Consider the following 17,310-nt stretch of genomic DNA (forward strand, 5'->3'; position numbering starts at 1 on the left):
TGTGATAAAACCATATTTTAATACAAATATAGTTGGTCCGTTATTGGACATAATAAATTTTCCAACCAACTCATTTCTGGTTGCCAGCATTCTGCCCCACTGTGCTAAGTTGGGCTCATCAGTTGGTAAATAGCACATCTACCAAGACGCATGGCTAGTGCATACCGCGGAGGCCACTGCGTAGGCTACTTGGAGCCACCAGCAGTGCCAATGCACTATGAGAGGCTTAGTCTCATTTTCAAAAATTGATGCCTGCCTGGCCATCAGATGGTAATTATAAATTTACTCATTCGGAACAAATATTTCAGGTTCTATAAGGGAATCAACATCTATATCAAAACCATGTTTAAGCATTTTCTAGAGATATTAAAACTAAAGCATGAAACTAGAAGTGAGGGAAAAAACTTTCAAATGAGTATTTATGAGGTTTGTTGGTATTTTTAAATCCCCACTGCCCCAACCTTTGACTGTTATTCAGAACAGCAACAACTGGAACTGTTCCAGAAAAAGAACAACTTTGCCCATCTCCATTACATTAACATATGACATTTTACTGCAACTTTTTATCTGTAATTATGTAAATGTATAATGGTTCTTGATTTTAATATCTGAGCTGAAGATGACTCCATGATGAGTTGAAGCTGGTCCTCTAGTGTAATAAAACTAGTTCAGTACATAACAAGTGTTGATTTAGTGGAATATCTTTTTATGGTAGTGAAGAAACACTAAGGATTGTCATGCAAGGAATGGAGAGGAGGTATTAAAATGACCATGAATGTGTCAGCTGTCTGTAGCATACCAGGCGGATCCCAGAAAGATAACCTCTGTCAGCGCTGCCACTGATAGTTTGAAACAATGGCCCATGTTCTGGGATCCTGTCCACATGGTGAACTTTTATGGAACAGGTATAGCCATAAAACCAGATTATCCATCGCCACTGCATTAAGGGAGGAAGGGTATAACGTGTATAAAGAGGTACATGGTCTCTCCACCAATGACAGCAATAGACAGCCTGAAACCTGAGCTGCACTTCATTACCTTCATATCTTACTTTTGTACTTTACAAGATATCGCATTCTTTACGATGTCATAGAGCAGTCTGTTATGGTTGCTTCGTGTTATCTATGAATCACTTGATGTGTAGTTCGCCCTGATCAGACAGATGGCACCTCATGTAACGGAGGATTGGCAAAGCATTTCTTTCTAGCATATCTTTGATTCGAGTTATCTCTGGTCTTCTGACAATAATGGCTTTTAAAGAAAAAATGGAGACGGTCTACAAGATGACTTTTATCTTGTATAAATGGTTCCACAAAAAGATTCAAACTTTCTTAGTTTAGAGTCAATGAATACGACTACTTAGAGCCAATGGATATGATTTCTTAAATCTCAAGGTATTTATCCTACTTCTCCTTTCCTGGCTTGCCATAGTTATTTATGCCAGTTTGTTTACTGAGATATCCCTGTTGAGTGTATTATTCTTTTCTTATTTTGCTGGAGACTTATTTCACTGTCCTTCCTTTCTCTTCGTGTCTGCTTGTTATGTAATCGTTCCTACAAAGAGCGAAAGGTAGCACCGATCCGACTATACATGTGTGGTGTGTGTCTGATGAGTTTGTTTGTGGTTTTTTGAGTGGAGACCTTTCGTTTCTCTATGTCTTCGATGTTTGGCTCGAGCTTATATTCTGCAGTTCACCTTGGTGTGCGATATGAATACGTGTCATGCGGCATGAAAGTGATTTACGTTATGTGTTTTGACTGGGTGAGCCAGGCCTCTTTGCGGTGACCGAGGTATCTGATCTGTGCTCTCAGATCAAGCTCATGAGCCATTGACTGATTCATGTCGTGCTGTTACAATTCTCGTCGTAATGTGCCTTGATATTATATTTTTTTATTCACTCTGCTTCACATGTTTGGTCTCTGAGTGTGGGTGGGTGTGGAATGGAAATCGGACCTGTGTTACTTTTCAGTGTCTTATGGATATTTGCTTTGTCATTATTCTTATTTTATCTCGTTATTTTTTCAGGCTTCACCAGCTGATCAACATGTTTATTTTCGGATTTTGCTCTCATTTAACTTTATTGACTCATGTTTATTTGTTACCGTAACTATGGCAACTCCTTTCTTACCTCCTTGTATTCCATATTTGTTTATTTTTCTGCCACTCTTGGTTCACTGACATCTTCGATTTCTGTGATTGCAGTCTCTATGGAGATTGTTGGGAGCTATCTTTCTTTTTTGACAAAAAAAAAAAAAAAAAAAAAGCCTTGACTTTCTCTGGGGAGCCGTGATAATTTTATTGTGTGAAAGCTGTTACTTTCACCCCATGATTGTATATGGTCCTCACCCCTCAGCGCCGACCTCTATAAGTGGTATAGACCCTCTTTTCTTCCGTAGCCGCCGACCTCTATATGTCGTATAGACCCATACATGATTTCGCATTTACGGCTATAGTGCGAAGAGTTTTCGAGTTATGTATGTGCAAACTGTTTTGTTTCCAAGAAGTAATTTTGGGGTTTATCCATGTCGTAAAATAAGAATTGAAGATCGTTAAAATGTAGTTGTTTTTACAAGGATAAATATTTGTAAGTCTGAGCACTAATCTCTGTTTTTTCAAGTCTATTTGCTTCATTTTTTCCCATAGAATAACATAAGGAAATGATGATCTGAGACGTTTGTCTTTCGCATGATGTTCTTTGCTCTATTTTTACATTGAGAGTGTGGTTTATTTATTATATTTGTCCTTATTTCTCGGCTTGTAATATTTTCGTAACTCTCCCCGAGCGCTCTGTGTAGGCATCAGTTAGTGCTGCTTTCTGTCATACGATAGGAGAACCAGTTGTGCATGGTATATATCTCGTTTGAGAGACGATGCCTCGACCTTTTATCTGAAATATGTATAAAGTTGGTTTGTTTTGTCATAAATGTTATTCCCCTAATTCAGTTCCATCCTACTGCTTTCAGTCTCGCTGCAGCTTCATCAGTCCTGTGATGTGCCACGCTCAAAGGCTTGCTCCAGCCGTGGTTTGATTTAGTCGGAAATAGCAGTGACAGTATGAGCAGCAGTGATAATGCAATAGATCATGTGGTAAATGATGAGAGTACCGATGAGGAGGAACCAGTACTTGGAAATTTTGTGTGGGAGACTATGGATAATTATACATGAGGCCTACAGGTCAAAGATAAGTTTTCAATAGTGAATTCCGATTCCTACATTCTCTAATAATATCCAGACAAATCACAGGGACAAACATTGAGCAGTTATCTTATCGGGTTCAGCTGATGGAAGGTTTGTTTATAAAATACGCTCGCTCAGATAGGGAAAGAAATATTCAAGGCATCAGATAATACAGTTCTAAGGTTGCGGGAAAGACATTTTATCAGGAAATTAGCACCCACGAGTGAAAAATCCAAACCTCAGAGACGTTGTATCGTGTGTTCAAAACACGGCAAAAAGAAGACGTGGGTGTACTGCTGCCAGGAGTGCGACGTGGTTCTCTATCTCGAAGAGTGCTTCGAACTCTATCATACGAAATTATTAAGGTACGGTAATGTCGAACAATTATGTAATTATCTGCATGTACATAGTTCTCTCACAAGAAATTCCAAACTATACTTGTACTACCGCTTTAAATGAATAAATGTATTTCAGTTACGCGTAGCTGAAATCCTATCTGGCCATGGGGTAGGAAGCTCTTTAAATGGATGCGACACTGAGGGGTTAAGAAAGAAATACTTTGGATTGCGTTTTAATTGCCACTGTCTGGTAATAAATAAAAATAATTGTATCACAGTTTATGATACCTCTGTTGTGATGGTGTACGATTCTATAAAATTCAGATTGATAAGTCAGGCGATCTGATTGTGATTGAGAAATCTTTACGAACCATGTATGTATTTGACTCCCTGTATTCCCCATTTCTTTGTTTTATGCCTACATTCAAACCTTTTCACTCCAAGTTTATGTTAATAAAACCTAATTCATTTAAATTGACCTCAGCTCTATGTTATTGTCTCTCTGCTTTGAGGACATGCCTTTTACACTTTGTTCTCTAGTCTAAGAGGCCCAGATTCAGCTCCTGGCAGTTTTTAGCCAGTTTCAACCGATCCAGAATACGTAGGTAGTACAAACCATCGCCTTCCAGTCACATTCTCACCATGGATATGTTAATAGACCCCATCATCAGATTGGAGACTCACAAAAGCCAGCCTGAAGAAGATGATGATGCAGAAGAGACGTATCTATGAGCTTGCTACTAAAATCTTCCAAGAAAACTATCATCTCGAGTCCATGACTGTTGCTGGCTTAATGGTAGGTGCGAGGGGGACTATCCCTAAATTCTCTGCTGATTTCTCCATAAGGTTTTGCCTAACCAAGGACTTTATTATATCAGTTGCTTTAAATGCACTAGGAGATTCCTATTTACATATTCGTCGGCCGCTACTCATTTCCGAGAATACGTTTTTCTCCTGCAGTTCAAGTCTGTTGGCTCTGTGGAGATGTCGCTGATGAATGACTGATCAAGCCAATCTTAGCATGAAACATGCGGCCACACAAATCACAACTAAAGGTGGGTGGAAGGCGTGGTTGGATCTGACCCAGTTTCCGCTTTTCACGTGTCTCAATTTCTTGTCTGCAACATGCCTGCTCAAACAGTGAGACACCTTCTGCAGAAGCTTTGCGCCAGAGAACACGGTTTTGTGCAGCTGTTAGCATTTATGTTGGTGCTATTTATAGTCTTCTTAAGCTGGTCTTTATAACGTTTCAAAGGAGCACCTTGAGGCATCTTGCCATGACCAATCTCACCGTAGAGAAGCTGTTAGGCAGTCTGCTATCATTCATACGCTGGATGTGACCAACCCATCTAAGCCGATGAATGATGATGAAGGCTTTTATGCTATTCATATGCCCCTTGCCAAGAACTGCTGCATTGCAATTTACATACAGTAGAACCTCGATAATTAAAATCGATTAATTCAAAATCTTGTCTAATTCGAAGCAGCTCTCGTTCCCAGAAACATGAGGTACGATTTTTACATGCTAATTAAATGGTTTAATTCGAAATACAGGTAAGTCGTAATTCGAAGAACAATATCGGTCCTGTTACCGAAATTCAGACTTTTAATTCGAAACTGCCTTTATGTTTTGAAAAAAAAAAAAAGAGTATTCTACAGAGTAATTTAAATTAAAAATTTCTCCACGTCATGAAAGAACGCGTCTTCTGGAACGTGCAGGGGTAACTTTCTGCACTTTCACCCACTTCGACGTGCCTTAGTAGATGCATTCAAGTATTGTATATAGATACACCTTATGTTCTACAAACCTCAGGCTAGACTATTTTCTCGTGTATCATACCTTAACAATTATGTTACCTTCTCTGATTTGCTTTCATCGTTTTAACTTGTTACAATTTAACTTTTAACATTAGTCCTTGTATTTGCTGTCATGTGTTTTATATTTTAACAAGTCATAGTTTAACATTTGTCTTGTAGGTGCTATCATGTCTTATATATATTGCTATTTGATAAGTTGTATTTTGCTCAATTGATTCGTTCGCTGATGACGACGCGCAATAAGCGTTGAAACTAGTAACAATCTTCTTTAAACGTTATGTGATATATACTCACATCAATAAACATTCATTGTATTGAAAAGGTGGACCTTTAACATTTTCATTTTACTGTAATCTACAGTGTGCTTCATATCTGCTAAGTTTGAGTGGAATCGTAATTATTTTGTATTTGCCATTTTAAAGAAAGCCACAATATCACATTGCAAGCAGTGTGCAGAGAGGTAGATTCCGTGAAAACTACCGATGCCGACAGTTGGCGAAAAAGCGTGGCTTATATAATCAATTCGTACGCACCAAATATTGCCAATGCCGATGAAACTGCATTGTTTGTTTATTTTTTAAATGCTGAGGTAAATGGACTTATGGTTTTAAAGGAGAGAATTGCCAGCCGGAAAATGTACTGTGTTGTGATGCAGTGCTCACGAAAGCGAGACTTCCTCCCCCGTCATAGGAAAGTTCGAAAAGCCACGATGTTTTAAGGGCATCGGGCACTTTCTGTGCAAGTACAAGGCATCTAAAAATGCAAACAGTACAGTAATCCAAGAGATAAAGCATTTGCACAGGGGAGCCAGCATAATTTGTCCTCGTCATTGAATCGTGTGTTTTGTTTTTTTTTTTCCTTTTGTTGCTTGAGGTTATGTTTGCCATTGTTTTATCCAAGAGCATTATTTGAATTACGTAAATGCACCTTGTTGGATATGAAGGGTACACGGGGTCATATCTTCTACAAACTGAGATAATTAAATCTGAAAGTTTTAATCTTTAATACTGTCTTCAATAATACATGTACATAAAGTATTATTTAACGTTAGTCTAATGTACTGGTATTGTTAATAGATAATAATGAAAATATAGAATTAAATTTTATAATTGAAAAAATTGCAAAATGAAGTAAATACACATTTGTCACGAAAATAAAGGGGAATGTCAGTCTTATGAACACATTATCACGGAAATAAAAGAGGAATGTCACTTTTAACAAAACTTAACAAATAACCTGTCAATTAATAGTGAGGAAGTGTATCAATGAATGATCTTCCCTCTGGTCCACAAAATGATCTAAGGACGCGCAATTCAGAAAATTTTCCCGCACAGATTGGATGTAAACCTGATATAAAAATAAATTACAAATTTAAAATCTCAATACTGCCAGCATGTTTGCGAATGTAGAACAACTTCATGTACACTAACTCTTGCACTTACATTCATAAGATGCCTCTGGAAGAACAAACTCACTAACTGGTGTTTCTGGGAAGTGTGGAGTTGATTTTGGAGCATTTACAACAGGTCGTTCCCAATGGCCATTGTAACTGTCTCTATATTCCATGAATCGTGGATGCTCAATGGAGATGACAAGTTCCCTTACAGGTCTTGTTTTAAAAGGGAAACTTTTCTGTACAAGGGAGTCAAAAACTTGGTCCACTGACGAATCATTGGTTGATCAACTTCGATTACATGGAAAGGGATGGGCTTATTTCTGGGACTCCTAAAATGATCCGTCCAGTCTTCTGGCGTTTCAGCAGCAAATTTCTGGTTAATTGGTGCCATGTTTCTATCGCACCTCTAAGTATGAGTGCCCATGAATTGGAAATACTTTTTTCACAGACTTGAGGCGTTTGGTATGATGTAATATAAAGTGGAGAAATCTGAAAACAGTCCAGTTCTTGTTCTGTTCACATGCAGAATCACAGAAGATTGTCAAGTGTTTTATCTCGTCCCCAAGTTCACAAAATATAAAATTATGTAACATAGAACACACTTCATCTGCTGCTTTATGTGCAACTGTCTCTGGGTATGTATAGAATACCGAGTCTCCTCTAAACAAAACATGTATATTGAAGGAGAACAGTGACAGCTGTCTACGGTAATACAGTCGTTAGTGAATAAATTAGGTATGCATAAATTCTTTTGGAAATCCATTCTATTGCCACATACCAAACTGACATTCCCACTTTGTTTCTTGTTCTGTGGTGACATTCCCCTTTCATCAATTGTATATGTATTCTTAAATTTGTTATAATTCTGTGAATATTCCCTTTACTTGGTTGTACATTATCTTAAACTATTCTCCTGACCATAAAGTATATATGGGTAGTGTTAATTCATTTCTTGTTTTACATTGACATTCCCCTTTTTTTCCCCGTGTACCCTTCATATATTTCTGAAAGTGTTTTCCATTGCATTTGAAAAGTTTAAACTGAGAATCAAGGTGGTTGCATGCATTAATGGGTCTTAGAAGTGCCATGGCGGGAAATCGTACAAGATAATCACTGTACTGTTGTTGTAATGCGGACGGAGGCGAGAGACTTTCTCCCCTTGTCATAGGAAAGGTCGATAAGTCGCCATGTTTTAAGGGCATCGGGTACTTTCCTTGCAAGTACAAGGCATCTAAAGTGCATACAGTACAGTAATCCAATGAATAAAGCACTTGCACAGGGGAGCCAGTATAGATTTCTCCTCGTCTTTGAATCATGTTTTCTTTCTTTCTTTTGATTTTAATGCGTGAAGTTATGTTTGCCAGTGAGTTATCCCAGTGCATTATTTGAATACTGTAAATGCACCTTGTTGGATACATTTTGGAAATAGATTTTTCCCATGGCATTTGAGAGGTTTAAACTGTGAATCAAGGTTAACTGCACGCAGTAACGGATCTTAGAATATATTGTGATGCCGCAAGGGTTGGCATTTCCAAATTACGAGTTGGCGGTTAATTTGAAATCACGCCATTCGAAGTCCGATTCTTGCGTCCCAACGACTTCAAATTAACAAGGTTTTACTGTATTAAGGAACCATGATTAATGACCTTCAAACACTGCTCTACAACTGCATAGTAACAAACAGTACTTAGTACTCTATATCTATGTCTTTACTACAGTATTTATTTTTATATAATTAATTTATCTTGTATTTGGTACTTTTTGTCATCATGGCAACCAATAAATGCTGGAGGAAGATCCTGAAGTTTAAAAAAAATTGGGTTATATATATTAAATTTTTACTAAACATACCGATTGAGTATTCCGAAATGCTTCGAGGATCTTAAGTGCCATTTCGTAGTCCTGAAGGAGATGGTAGGCCATTCCGAAGCCAATCCATGATGCCCTCTGCGTTGGACGTAGCATGAAGAGTTGGTAACGTGTGTCCTGAGAAAAAGATCAGACTCCTTAATTCACATACAAGAACAAACAATAAAATAATACTTTGTTAAATAGGCAATACAACTTTAAATGCAAAGGTGAGGTGTCATTCTGTCAACTATGAAAGTGTTTAAAAAATAAATCCAAACACTCGACAGTTATTACTACCATTAGCATACACTATATCAAACTGCTGATATGTGTAATATATACAGGGTGTATCAGAATAACTATTCCTAATTTTCTGATCAGAAGACATAAAAATAAACATTTTTTCTTAATAAAGCAATATCCAGAAACACTTCGTTTTCAAGTTATAGTGGTATGAAATGTGTCTCACCCTGGAAAGACACTTTGTTTACTTTCTATGGTTACACAGTAATTTTTATTTTATCTAATACCAGATACTAAGAAACTGCGACCAACATATGATTGGTATACTTCAAATGAGCAATAGCTTGAGTGCTAGTTCATGGATGATTTTCAAACCTCCACAAAACATCATGTTCACTAGTTCATGGATGATTTTCAAACCTCCACAAAACATCATGTTCAAAGTCCAATGTTCTCACCCTTGATTGGCTCCTGAATCCACTTTCTTTACCTGTAACTAGCCAGTATCTCTAAGAAGTTGATCCAGTCTTGAAAATGTCGTATGGCAAGGAATATGACACTGAGGGTGTTTCTTCTCATACACTCGCTTTGCAAAATTACCATTGCCATAAGCTGCTCCATGTGCCTCAAGCGTGTCTGCTAATTCAATATTTGTATATGGATGCATTTCATACTTAATTCCTGTTGCCCTCATGGAACATAGGGCATCAACAAACCATCTCAATCTGGTTCTGTTAACAGCCAACCTCTTTACCCCACTCTAGATCTTGCATTCTTCCATTGCTTCCGTGTGTACAGATCTCTGCCATGTTTGTTTGGGTCTCCCTCTCTTCCCCTGTAGATTCCAATTCAGTGACTCTCTCTCAAAGGCTTTATTTCCTCGGTGAATGCCCGATTGATTTCCGATGGTTTATCTGTATGGCCATCTCGGTTTCTCCTGTTCATCTCCAGAGTTCATGGCTGGAGATTACTTCCGGACAGTAGATGTTAAGAATCCTTCATTAACAGCGGCTGACAAAAGTTGGCAACTTGGAGGTAATTACTTCAGTCACTTTCCAAATCTCAGTCCCATATAATAGAACAGACTTTATATTACTTCGGAAGATGGCGGAGTTTGGTCCTGATAGATATTCTGTTGTACTTCCACACCAAATAGAGCCAGACAAAAGCTGGGTCTGATATGTAGGTGTTAATCCTTAGGGCCTTGGTCTTCTTTGAGTTTGCTAATTAATCCCCATTGGATACCAAGTTTCACATTTCGAGTCACGTTCCGCATTATCATGTCAATCACAACCAGGAACATGGTTCGTGACAGGATACAACCCCTACGTTTCTTGAATGAGATTTATAATTTGTGACTACACTCCATAACGCTTCACTTCCTTCCATGTGGCTTCTCTGCAGGTCGAATAAAAAGCTTTCTCGAAGTCAACGAACAATGGCTAGAGGTACGATGATTTGTCAACTCTTACTGCCATACCAACAAGCAACTCTTTCAACGCCTGTTTGATTTCTTCCATAAAGATGAAACCTTCTTAACTAACCATGAGAATCAACTGAAGTGATGGCAGGAACATGTTTCTGCAGTTCGAAACCACTCCCTGGAACAATCAGATTTGGGGGAGGAAAAACAAAGCCTGACCCAAGGATTAAAACCTGAATTCCAACAGTTCCATGTGGACCTCTAACCAGTCCTCAGATTCAGGTCAATATCCCTCACCTGGGTGGAAATTGAATCTGGGGCCTCAAGAAGAGGCAGGTTTCCTACCACTAGACCACAGGGCCAGCTCTTGTCATTTCCATCCTTGTTATTTTAACAACCTCTGACAAAACTGATTCTATCACTTCTTTCAAGAAGCTAGCTGTGACTATTTTCAGCAGTGATCTGATGGCTCTTCTACAGGGCATAGATCTTTTATCCCTTGATGTCAAATTCAGCATTTTCTTCACTATTAAGACCCGGAATGAAAAACCATACTCTGAAGAAGAAATAATAAGGCCGAGTTCCATTACTTTCATAAAAGTTACTAAAGATTTCAATGTCGTTTAAATTGTAGATGATGTTACTGTTTCAAAAAAATACTGTCATGAAGTGTATCAATGATTCACCAGAGGATGTGAAAAAGTATACAGTTTTTTGTACGAATGCTTGCAAGTACATTTTTCCCCTTGCGTAAGTCAAGAAATGTAACGTATTGATAATGCTACCAAATTCTGAAAATTTGTGTGCAATCAGCGAATAATTCGATGTTCCTGAAGAGCTTTGAATGTGCATCAATAGGTTTTGACTAAAGGAAAAATATTATACAATATGATGGTTAAAGAAATTAATTTAAACTGGGGGGGAAACTAATTAATGTATGAAAAGATACGAGCTCTTACTGTAACAAGCAATGTACACGGTTCTGTGGTTTTGCTGGAGAATTATTTGCCATGCAACATTTTCAAACATCTCTGCATTATACATCAAGTAGTCCTCTAGGCTTAACACATGAAACTGTCTTCTGTAGAGTATCCTGTGGTTCCATGTATCAACAAAATCCATGCATGACAATAAAGAGACAGAAAGTCTGCAAAATCCTGGAAATTATGAATGTCAAGAGGAAATTCTATCTTACTTACAATCTGTTGGCTGCCACCGGGTGGATAATGGAAATATTTTGGTAATTCAAATATGGAGTTTTGAAGTTTTCAGAAGAAAACAAAAACTTCCTGGTGAATGTGCACATCTAAACAATTTAAAAAAGGCTGTGGAATTTTGCTAATGTCACAGGCATTGTGGGCCATCTTGATATAAACCTGCACCTGTAAGGTCAAATCAATATCTTCCCAGTTCAGCAAAGTTTGTATTTTTTGGAATGCCCCCTTCGCATTAAAAACTCACATACATTTTTAACTGATTTATACGTAACCTAGTTGTACGTCCCATTAAAATCTCACATATATTTTAAACTGGTCCCAATAAAAACTCACATTTTAAACTGGTTTATATGTAACCTAGTTGTACGTAGATCTGAACTAAGCGTAGGTTTTTATAAGTCCTGGCGTAAAACATTTTTCTGAGTTATATATTACTGAGTTTTCCAGAAGGAAGTGTACATTGTTAATGCAGTCAGAGTAAAGCAAAGAAAAATATCTGATTTTTCTAGCACAAACTTAATTACCTCAGGGGGTCAAGTCCCTCGGTTGAAAAACCGCACGTGGTCTATTCGGATTCTGAGGAGACCACAGAAGTGTGCCAAAGAGGTAAGTCGGAGTACCTCAAATCCCCGTAAGAACAAAATTAAACCCAAATCACGAATGTGGCTAATGACATTTAATGTCAATTCCCTTTCGAAAGCTGGGAAATTAAACATATTAAATAAATATAGAGAACGAAACATTAAAATTATTGTATTTCAAGAATCACGATATACAGATGAATGTTCCTTCGATCCAGAAAACTACAGGATATTTAACACTAGAAAGGCGGAAGGTCTCGCACCACCTAGAAAGATGGTGGGGTCAAAAATGACCCTATAGTGTGCATCTCCAGAGAGTATAACAGACTGACGGCATAGGAATAACACACAAATGAAAAAATCAGAACCTCAAGGAACAGGGTTAAGAATTTCCTATACTTGCAGCCACGAGACCACCTATAGGATCAGTTTGGCAGCATAAGCTTATTTATCTCATGTGCATCAAAAAACCACAACATCAGGAAACAGATCACGCAAATTATACACTGGTGTGTCACGTCAAGGGTATTCAAACAAGCAGCATGTAGGACAGGTAGACAACCTGGTAGTCTTATTTTTGGACAGTCTTCCACAATGTGTACTGCGGGAATTGCATCACAGCCCCCATGATGTAGAGTGGCATGGCTCACACCATGACTTGCCCTGAATCTGTTAACCGACACGTCTTTTGGAGGAGATCAAATCCGGACAGCTTCTTTGTGGGATCAGTGAACAGCTCGCCATTCCTCGGATGGTTGCCCTGCCACTATCACATGTGAGAGACCTCCAGAGTATCTAGATTCCTTCTAAAACATCCATGCCTTTCTAAAGTAATCAACTGATGGTGCTCCCTGGGTAACTCCAATAACTGGATATTATCCAATTAGGCAAACTCTAGCAGAAGGTGTTACATATACCAAGAGTGAGAAAAAAGGGGTTTCTTCCCCAGGCGCTGGGAATGACCTTGGGATCCTCCAACTGAACATCCAGGGAATTTTAGCGACAATATGAACTAGAGTAAAACCTGCCTAAACGAACACCTCTCACCGGCGGACAATTTTCTACGTCCGTAATTAAATACCATGTTGTGTATGAGTAATTTACCCACCCCTCTTATACGGACACCCTTTATTGCAGACGCGGACACACCATAGCCACGAGAAACTCCACTTAAACCTCTCCTAACGGACACTTTCTTTTTCAAAAAATACTGTATTTGTGTCCTGTACAGTATGTATTCGCTTACTTTTTGCACATTTAAAGATAAAAATTTCATTGTTCCGTATTGAAATTATTAACATTAAAAATTAAATAATTGAAGTTCAACCAATTCAATACATAAAAGAAAGAAATGTAGTAATTACATTCTTATTTAAATGGGACCGGATTCGACCCTAGTCCAGGTCATCGTCAGCCGTAAAAACAAGTAGGCGAAATCACACAATGTTTATGAATATTGGAGAAATGGGTCAGTTTCACACTCTGTCAGGCACAAAGTCACAACACTATCAAATAATATATGAAGATTATAAATAAACTTGAAGTCGCAGACGAATAGATTTGTAGAAGCAAACCGCCAGTTCCCGGTGATCAGCGCGGCACATTCAAGGTCATGTGCTGCGGTCTCGAACGCCAAAGTAGAGTGGAGAATGTCTTGAAGGTCCAATATTTGTCTTGGTTGCGGGAAGTTAAGTACTTATATAAAAAATATACGACGCAAATCAGTATAATTGAATGAGAACTTGTGCTCCTGCTAAGTTCTTGGAAAACAGTTGACTTGAAAAAACAATTGTAAAGAGAAAAAAATGTAGTAAAAAGCGCAATATCGGAAAACAAATGAAAACTTATATGCACAGTGCGCTATTTTTTAAATTGAAAAAATTATCAGGACATGATTGAAGTAGTCGAAGTTGGCGCAAGACAAGAGTTAAAATTTAAAAGAGGAGAACCGAAATGAAGGTCGATTTTTTTTTTTTTTTTTTAATAGAGAAGGTAGAATAAATTAACAGAGGAAGAGTGATAGTGAAAAAAGAGAAAAAATAAAAGAGATTGAAGTTAGATGGTATTGAGGAATTCTATTTTCCATGCCTTACAAAGTTCCCACCCACATTTTCTACCTCCAATAACCCACCCTCCTAACCCACCCTAAACTACCCCTCCTTCATTTTCCCTATCTTATCCTTCCTCAATACCATCTAACTTCAATCTCTTTTATTTTTTCTCTTTTTTCACTATCACTCTTCCTCTGTTAATTTATTCTACCTTCTCTATTAAAAAAAAAAAAAAAATCGACCTTCATTTCGGTTCTCCTCTTTTAAATTTTAACTCTTGTCTTGCGCCAACTTCGACTACTTCAATCATGTCCTAATAATTTTTTCAATTTAAAAAATAGCGCACTGTGCATATAAGTTTTCATTTGTTTTCCGATATTGCGCTTTTTACTACATTTTTTTCTCTTTACAATTGTTTTTTCAAGTCAACTGTTTTCCAAGAACTTAGCAGGAGCACAAGTTCTCATTCAATTATACTGATTTGCGTCGTATATTTTTTATATACGTACTTAACTTCCCGCAACCGAGACAAATATTGGACCTTCAAGACATTCTCCACTCTACTTTGGCGTTCGAGACCGCAGCGCATGACCTTGAATGTGCCGCGCTGATCACCGGGAACTGGCGGTTTGCTTCTACAAATCTATTCGTCTGCGACTTCAAGTTTATTTATAATCTTCATATATTATTTGATAGTGTTGTGACTTTGTGCCTGACAGAGTGTGAAACTGACCCATTTCTCCAATATTCATAAACATTGTGTGATTTCGCCTACTTGTTTTTACGGCTGACGATGACCTGGACTAGGGTCGAAACCGGTCCCATTTAAATAAGAATGTAATTACTACATTTCTTTCTTTTATGTATTGAATTGGTTGAACTTCAATTATTTAATTTTTAATACTTTTTGCACAGGCGGTACTTTCAAGAATCGCAGACACCATAACTTTTGGTCCAGGCAGTACACATTCTTGGAAGGCAACACTAAGCTACGGTATCACTTCCAGAAGTTGTGTGATCTGACATGCTCGACAGTGCTTTCATTGTCAGGTTACTTTTCATTGACTCGAGGGCTTCTGATGTATTCAGTTTTATGTTAGTAAGTTGGTGTAAACATGGCTCCGAGGAAGTTTTTAACTCTAAAAGAAAAGGTAGGCATAACAGACTATCATAAACGTGAAAAGTGGGGTGTGCGTAAACTGTCCGAAGTGTTCAAGATTGGAAAGACACTGGCAGTTGAAATTGTGAAAAAGTAAGAGGAAATAGTGAAAGAATGTCATTTAAATGGCAACGAACAGCGCATTCAACTGTTTCAAAGGGGTAGTGGAACTCTCATTGACAAGGCAACGCTACAGTGGTTCGCTAAAATAAGAAGCCAGAATGTCCCTGTGTCAGGACCAATGATACAAGCAAATGCGTTAGAATTGGCAACAGAATTAGGTATTGGAGATTTCAAAGCCTTGGATGGCTGGCTAGAAAGATTCAGAAAGTGACATGGTATCGACTTCAGAAAGATTTGCGGAGAATCATCCAGTGTTAATATGGAGATTATTGAAAACTGGCAAGAAAAAATACCTTCAATCATAGACGGGTATTCTCCGGAAAATATTCTGAATGCCGATGAAACTGGATTATTTTTCCGTGCTTTACCCAATAAAACTTTGTATTTCAAAGGAAATCGTTGCAAAATGTGAAGATTGTCTTTTTCCCACCAAATGTAACAGTTTCTCAGCCCCTTGACCAAGGAGTGATCCAGAACTTCAAGGTTATGTACAGACAGTTAGTGATTAGATCTAAAAAGAAAGTTGCACAACAGTTTAGTTACTAATAATAAAGAGATTTCCGCTTGCAGTTCGAAGGATGTCAATATTGATAAAAAGTGTATTCTAGAACTTAAAAGGAAGTTTAAAGATGAGGAACCCATTATCACTACAGCAGATAAGGGTAATGTAATGGTAATCATGCATAAGAAGCCAGAATGTCCCTATGTCAGGACCAATGATACAAGCAAATGCGTTAGAATTGGCAACAGAATTAGGTATTGGAGATTTCAAAGCCTTGGATGGCTGGCTAGAAAGATTCAGAAAGTGACATGGTATCGACTTCAGAAAGATTTGCGGAGAATCATCCAGTGTTAATATGGAGATTATTGAAAACTGGCAAGAAAAAATACCTTCAATAGTGAAAACTTTTTATTGATCAAGAAAGACCCAACACAAACTCTTCAACGCCAATTAAAACAAACATTAAAGAATGCATCCTTCCTCTTTACCGAACAGGAGAAGCAAAAACTAGTAAATATGAACCCGGGCCTTCCAGCAGCAAGAACACTCCCCAAAATCCACAAGGCCGGAGTCCCCATTCGACCCATAATAAATTACAGACCAAGTCCTCTATACAAAATGGCTAAGTTTATTCAGAAATTCCTTAAACAACACTATAGGTTTACTGCAAACAAGTCCATAAAGAACTCCATAGAATTAGTTAACCTCTGAACATGAAAGCCCGAGTCTACTCAGGGTTTTATATATTTATATAAAATAAAATCCCGAGTATACTTGGGAATGTCGCTCATTGATCGGTACCTAATTTAAAAGCCCGAATATACTTGTTTCTTGTTGTTTCTCAATATTTCTGCCAGATGTTTATGAAATTATTACTTCAGGGTCCTATTCTTGCCAACAGATGTCTCTGACTCAACCGTAGTGGATGTCGGTGACTCAGGCAGTTCGTTTTCACGGCTTTCCCGTATTTGTTTCTATCTAAGTGTACTTTGTCTGATAGGTGAAAATGGAGAGTGAAGAAGAGTTTGTCTTTGAGTTTAGTGAGTCTGTTAGTTCTGAAGAAGTTTCTGAAGACAGTTCAGAAGAAGAAAGTGGTAGTTCTAGTTCATCTGATTGTGATATTGCAAGTACCAGACAGTGGTGTGAAATTGATACTTCCGGAATACTACCACCTGCCCCACCATGTTTTCCTTTCAAGACTAATCCTAAAATACATTTCCAGCTGTGTTGTGAGGATGTTTAGTGCTGTGTTATTTATTTTAGAACCCATAAAATGTATCACGAGTATACTCGGAATTTTAAAACAGGAACTTTTCGGTGGCTTTTATTTCATTGTTAAGTTCGAAAAATGTATTTTCATTGTTACCATTGTCATTAGTTTTCAATAAATAGCCCATTTTAACAATAAAAAATTAGGTAAAAAAAGATCA

General features: G+C 37.8%; 1 protein-coding gene across 1 annotated transcript in view; it reads right to left on the reverse strand.

Moving 5' to 3' along the window:
- The window catches only part of Naa15-16 (N-alpha-acetyltransferase 15/16), a 657,214-nt gene that overhangs the window by 598,910 nt on the left and 40,994 nt on the right, over window positions 1–17,310 (reverse strand). The window contains exon 4 of the mRNA XM_067144178.2: window positions 8,582–8,716. Within this exon, the coding sequence (XP_067000279.2) occupies window positions 8,582–8,716 (135 nt within the window). The remainder of the gene's footprint in view (window positions 1–8,581; window positions 8,717–17,310) is intronic.

The sequence above is a fragment of the Anabrus simplex genome, chromosome 3, assembly GCF_040414725.1.
Source record: "Anabrus simplex isolate iqAnaSimp1 chromosome 3, ASM4041472v1, whole genome shotgun sequence".
NCBI classification, from domain to species: domain Eukaryota; kingdom Metazoa; phylum Arthropoda; class Insecta; order Orthoptera; family Tettigoniidae; genus Anabrus; species Anabrus simplex.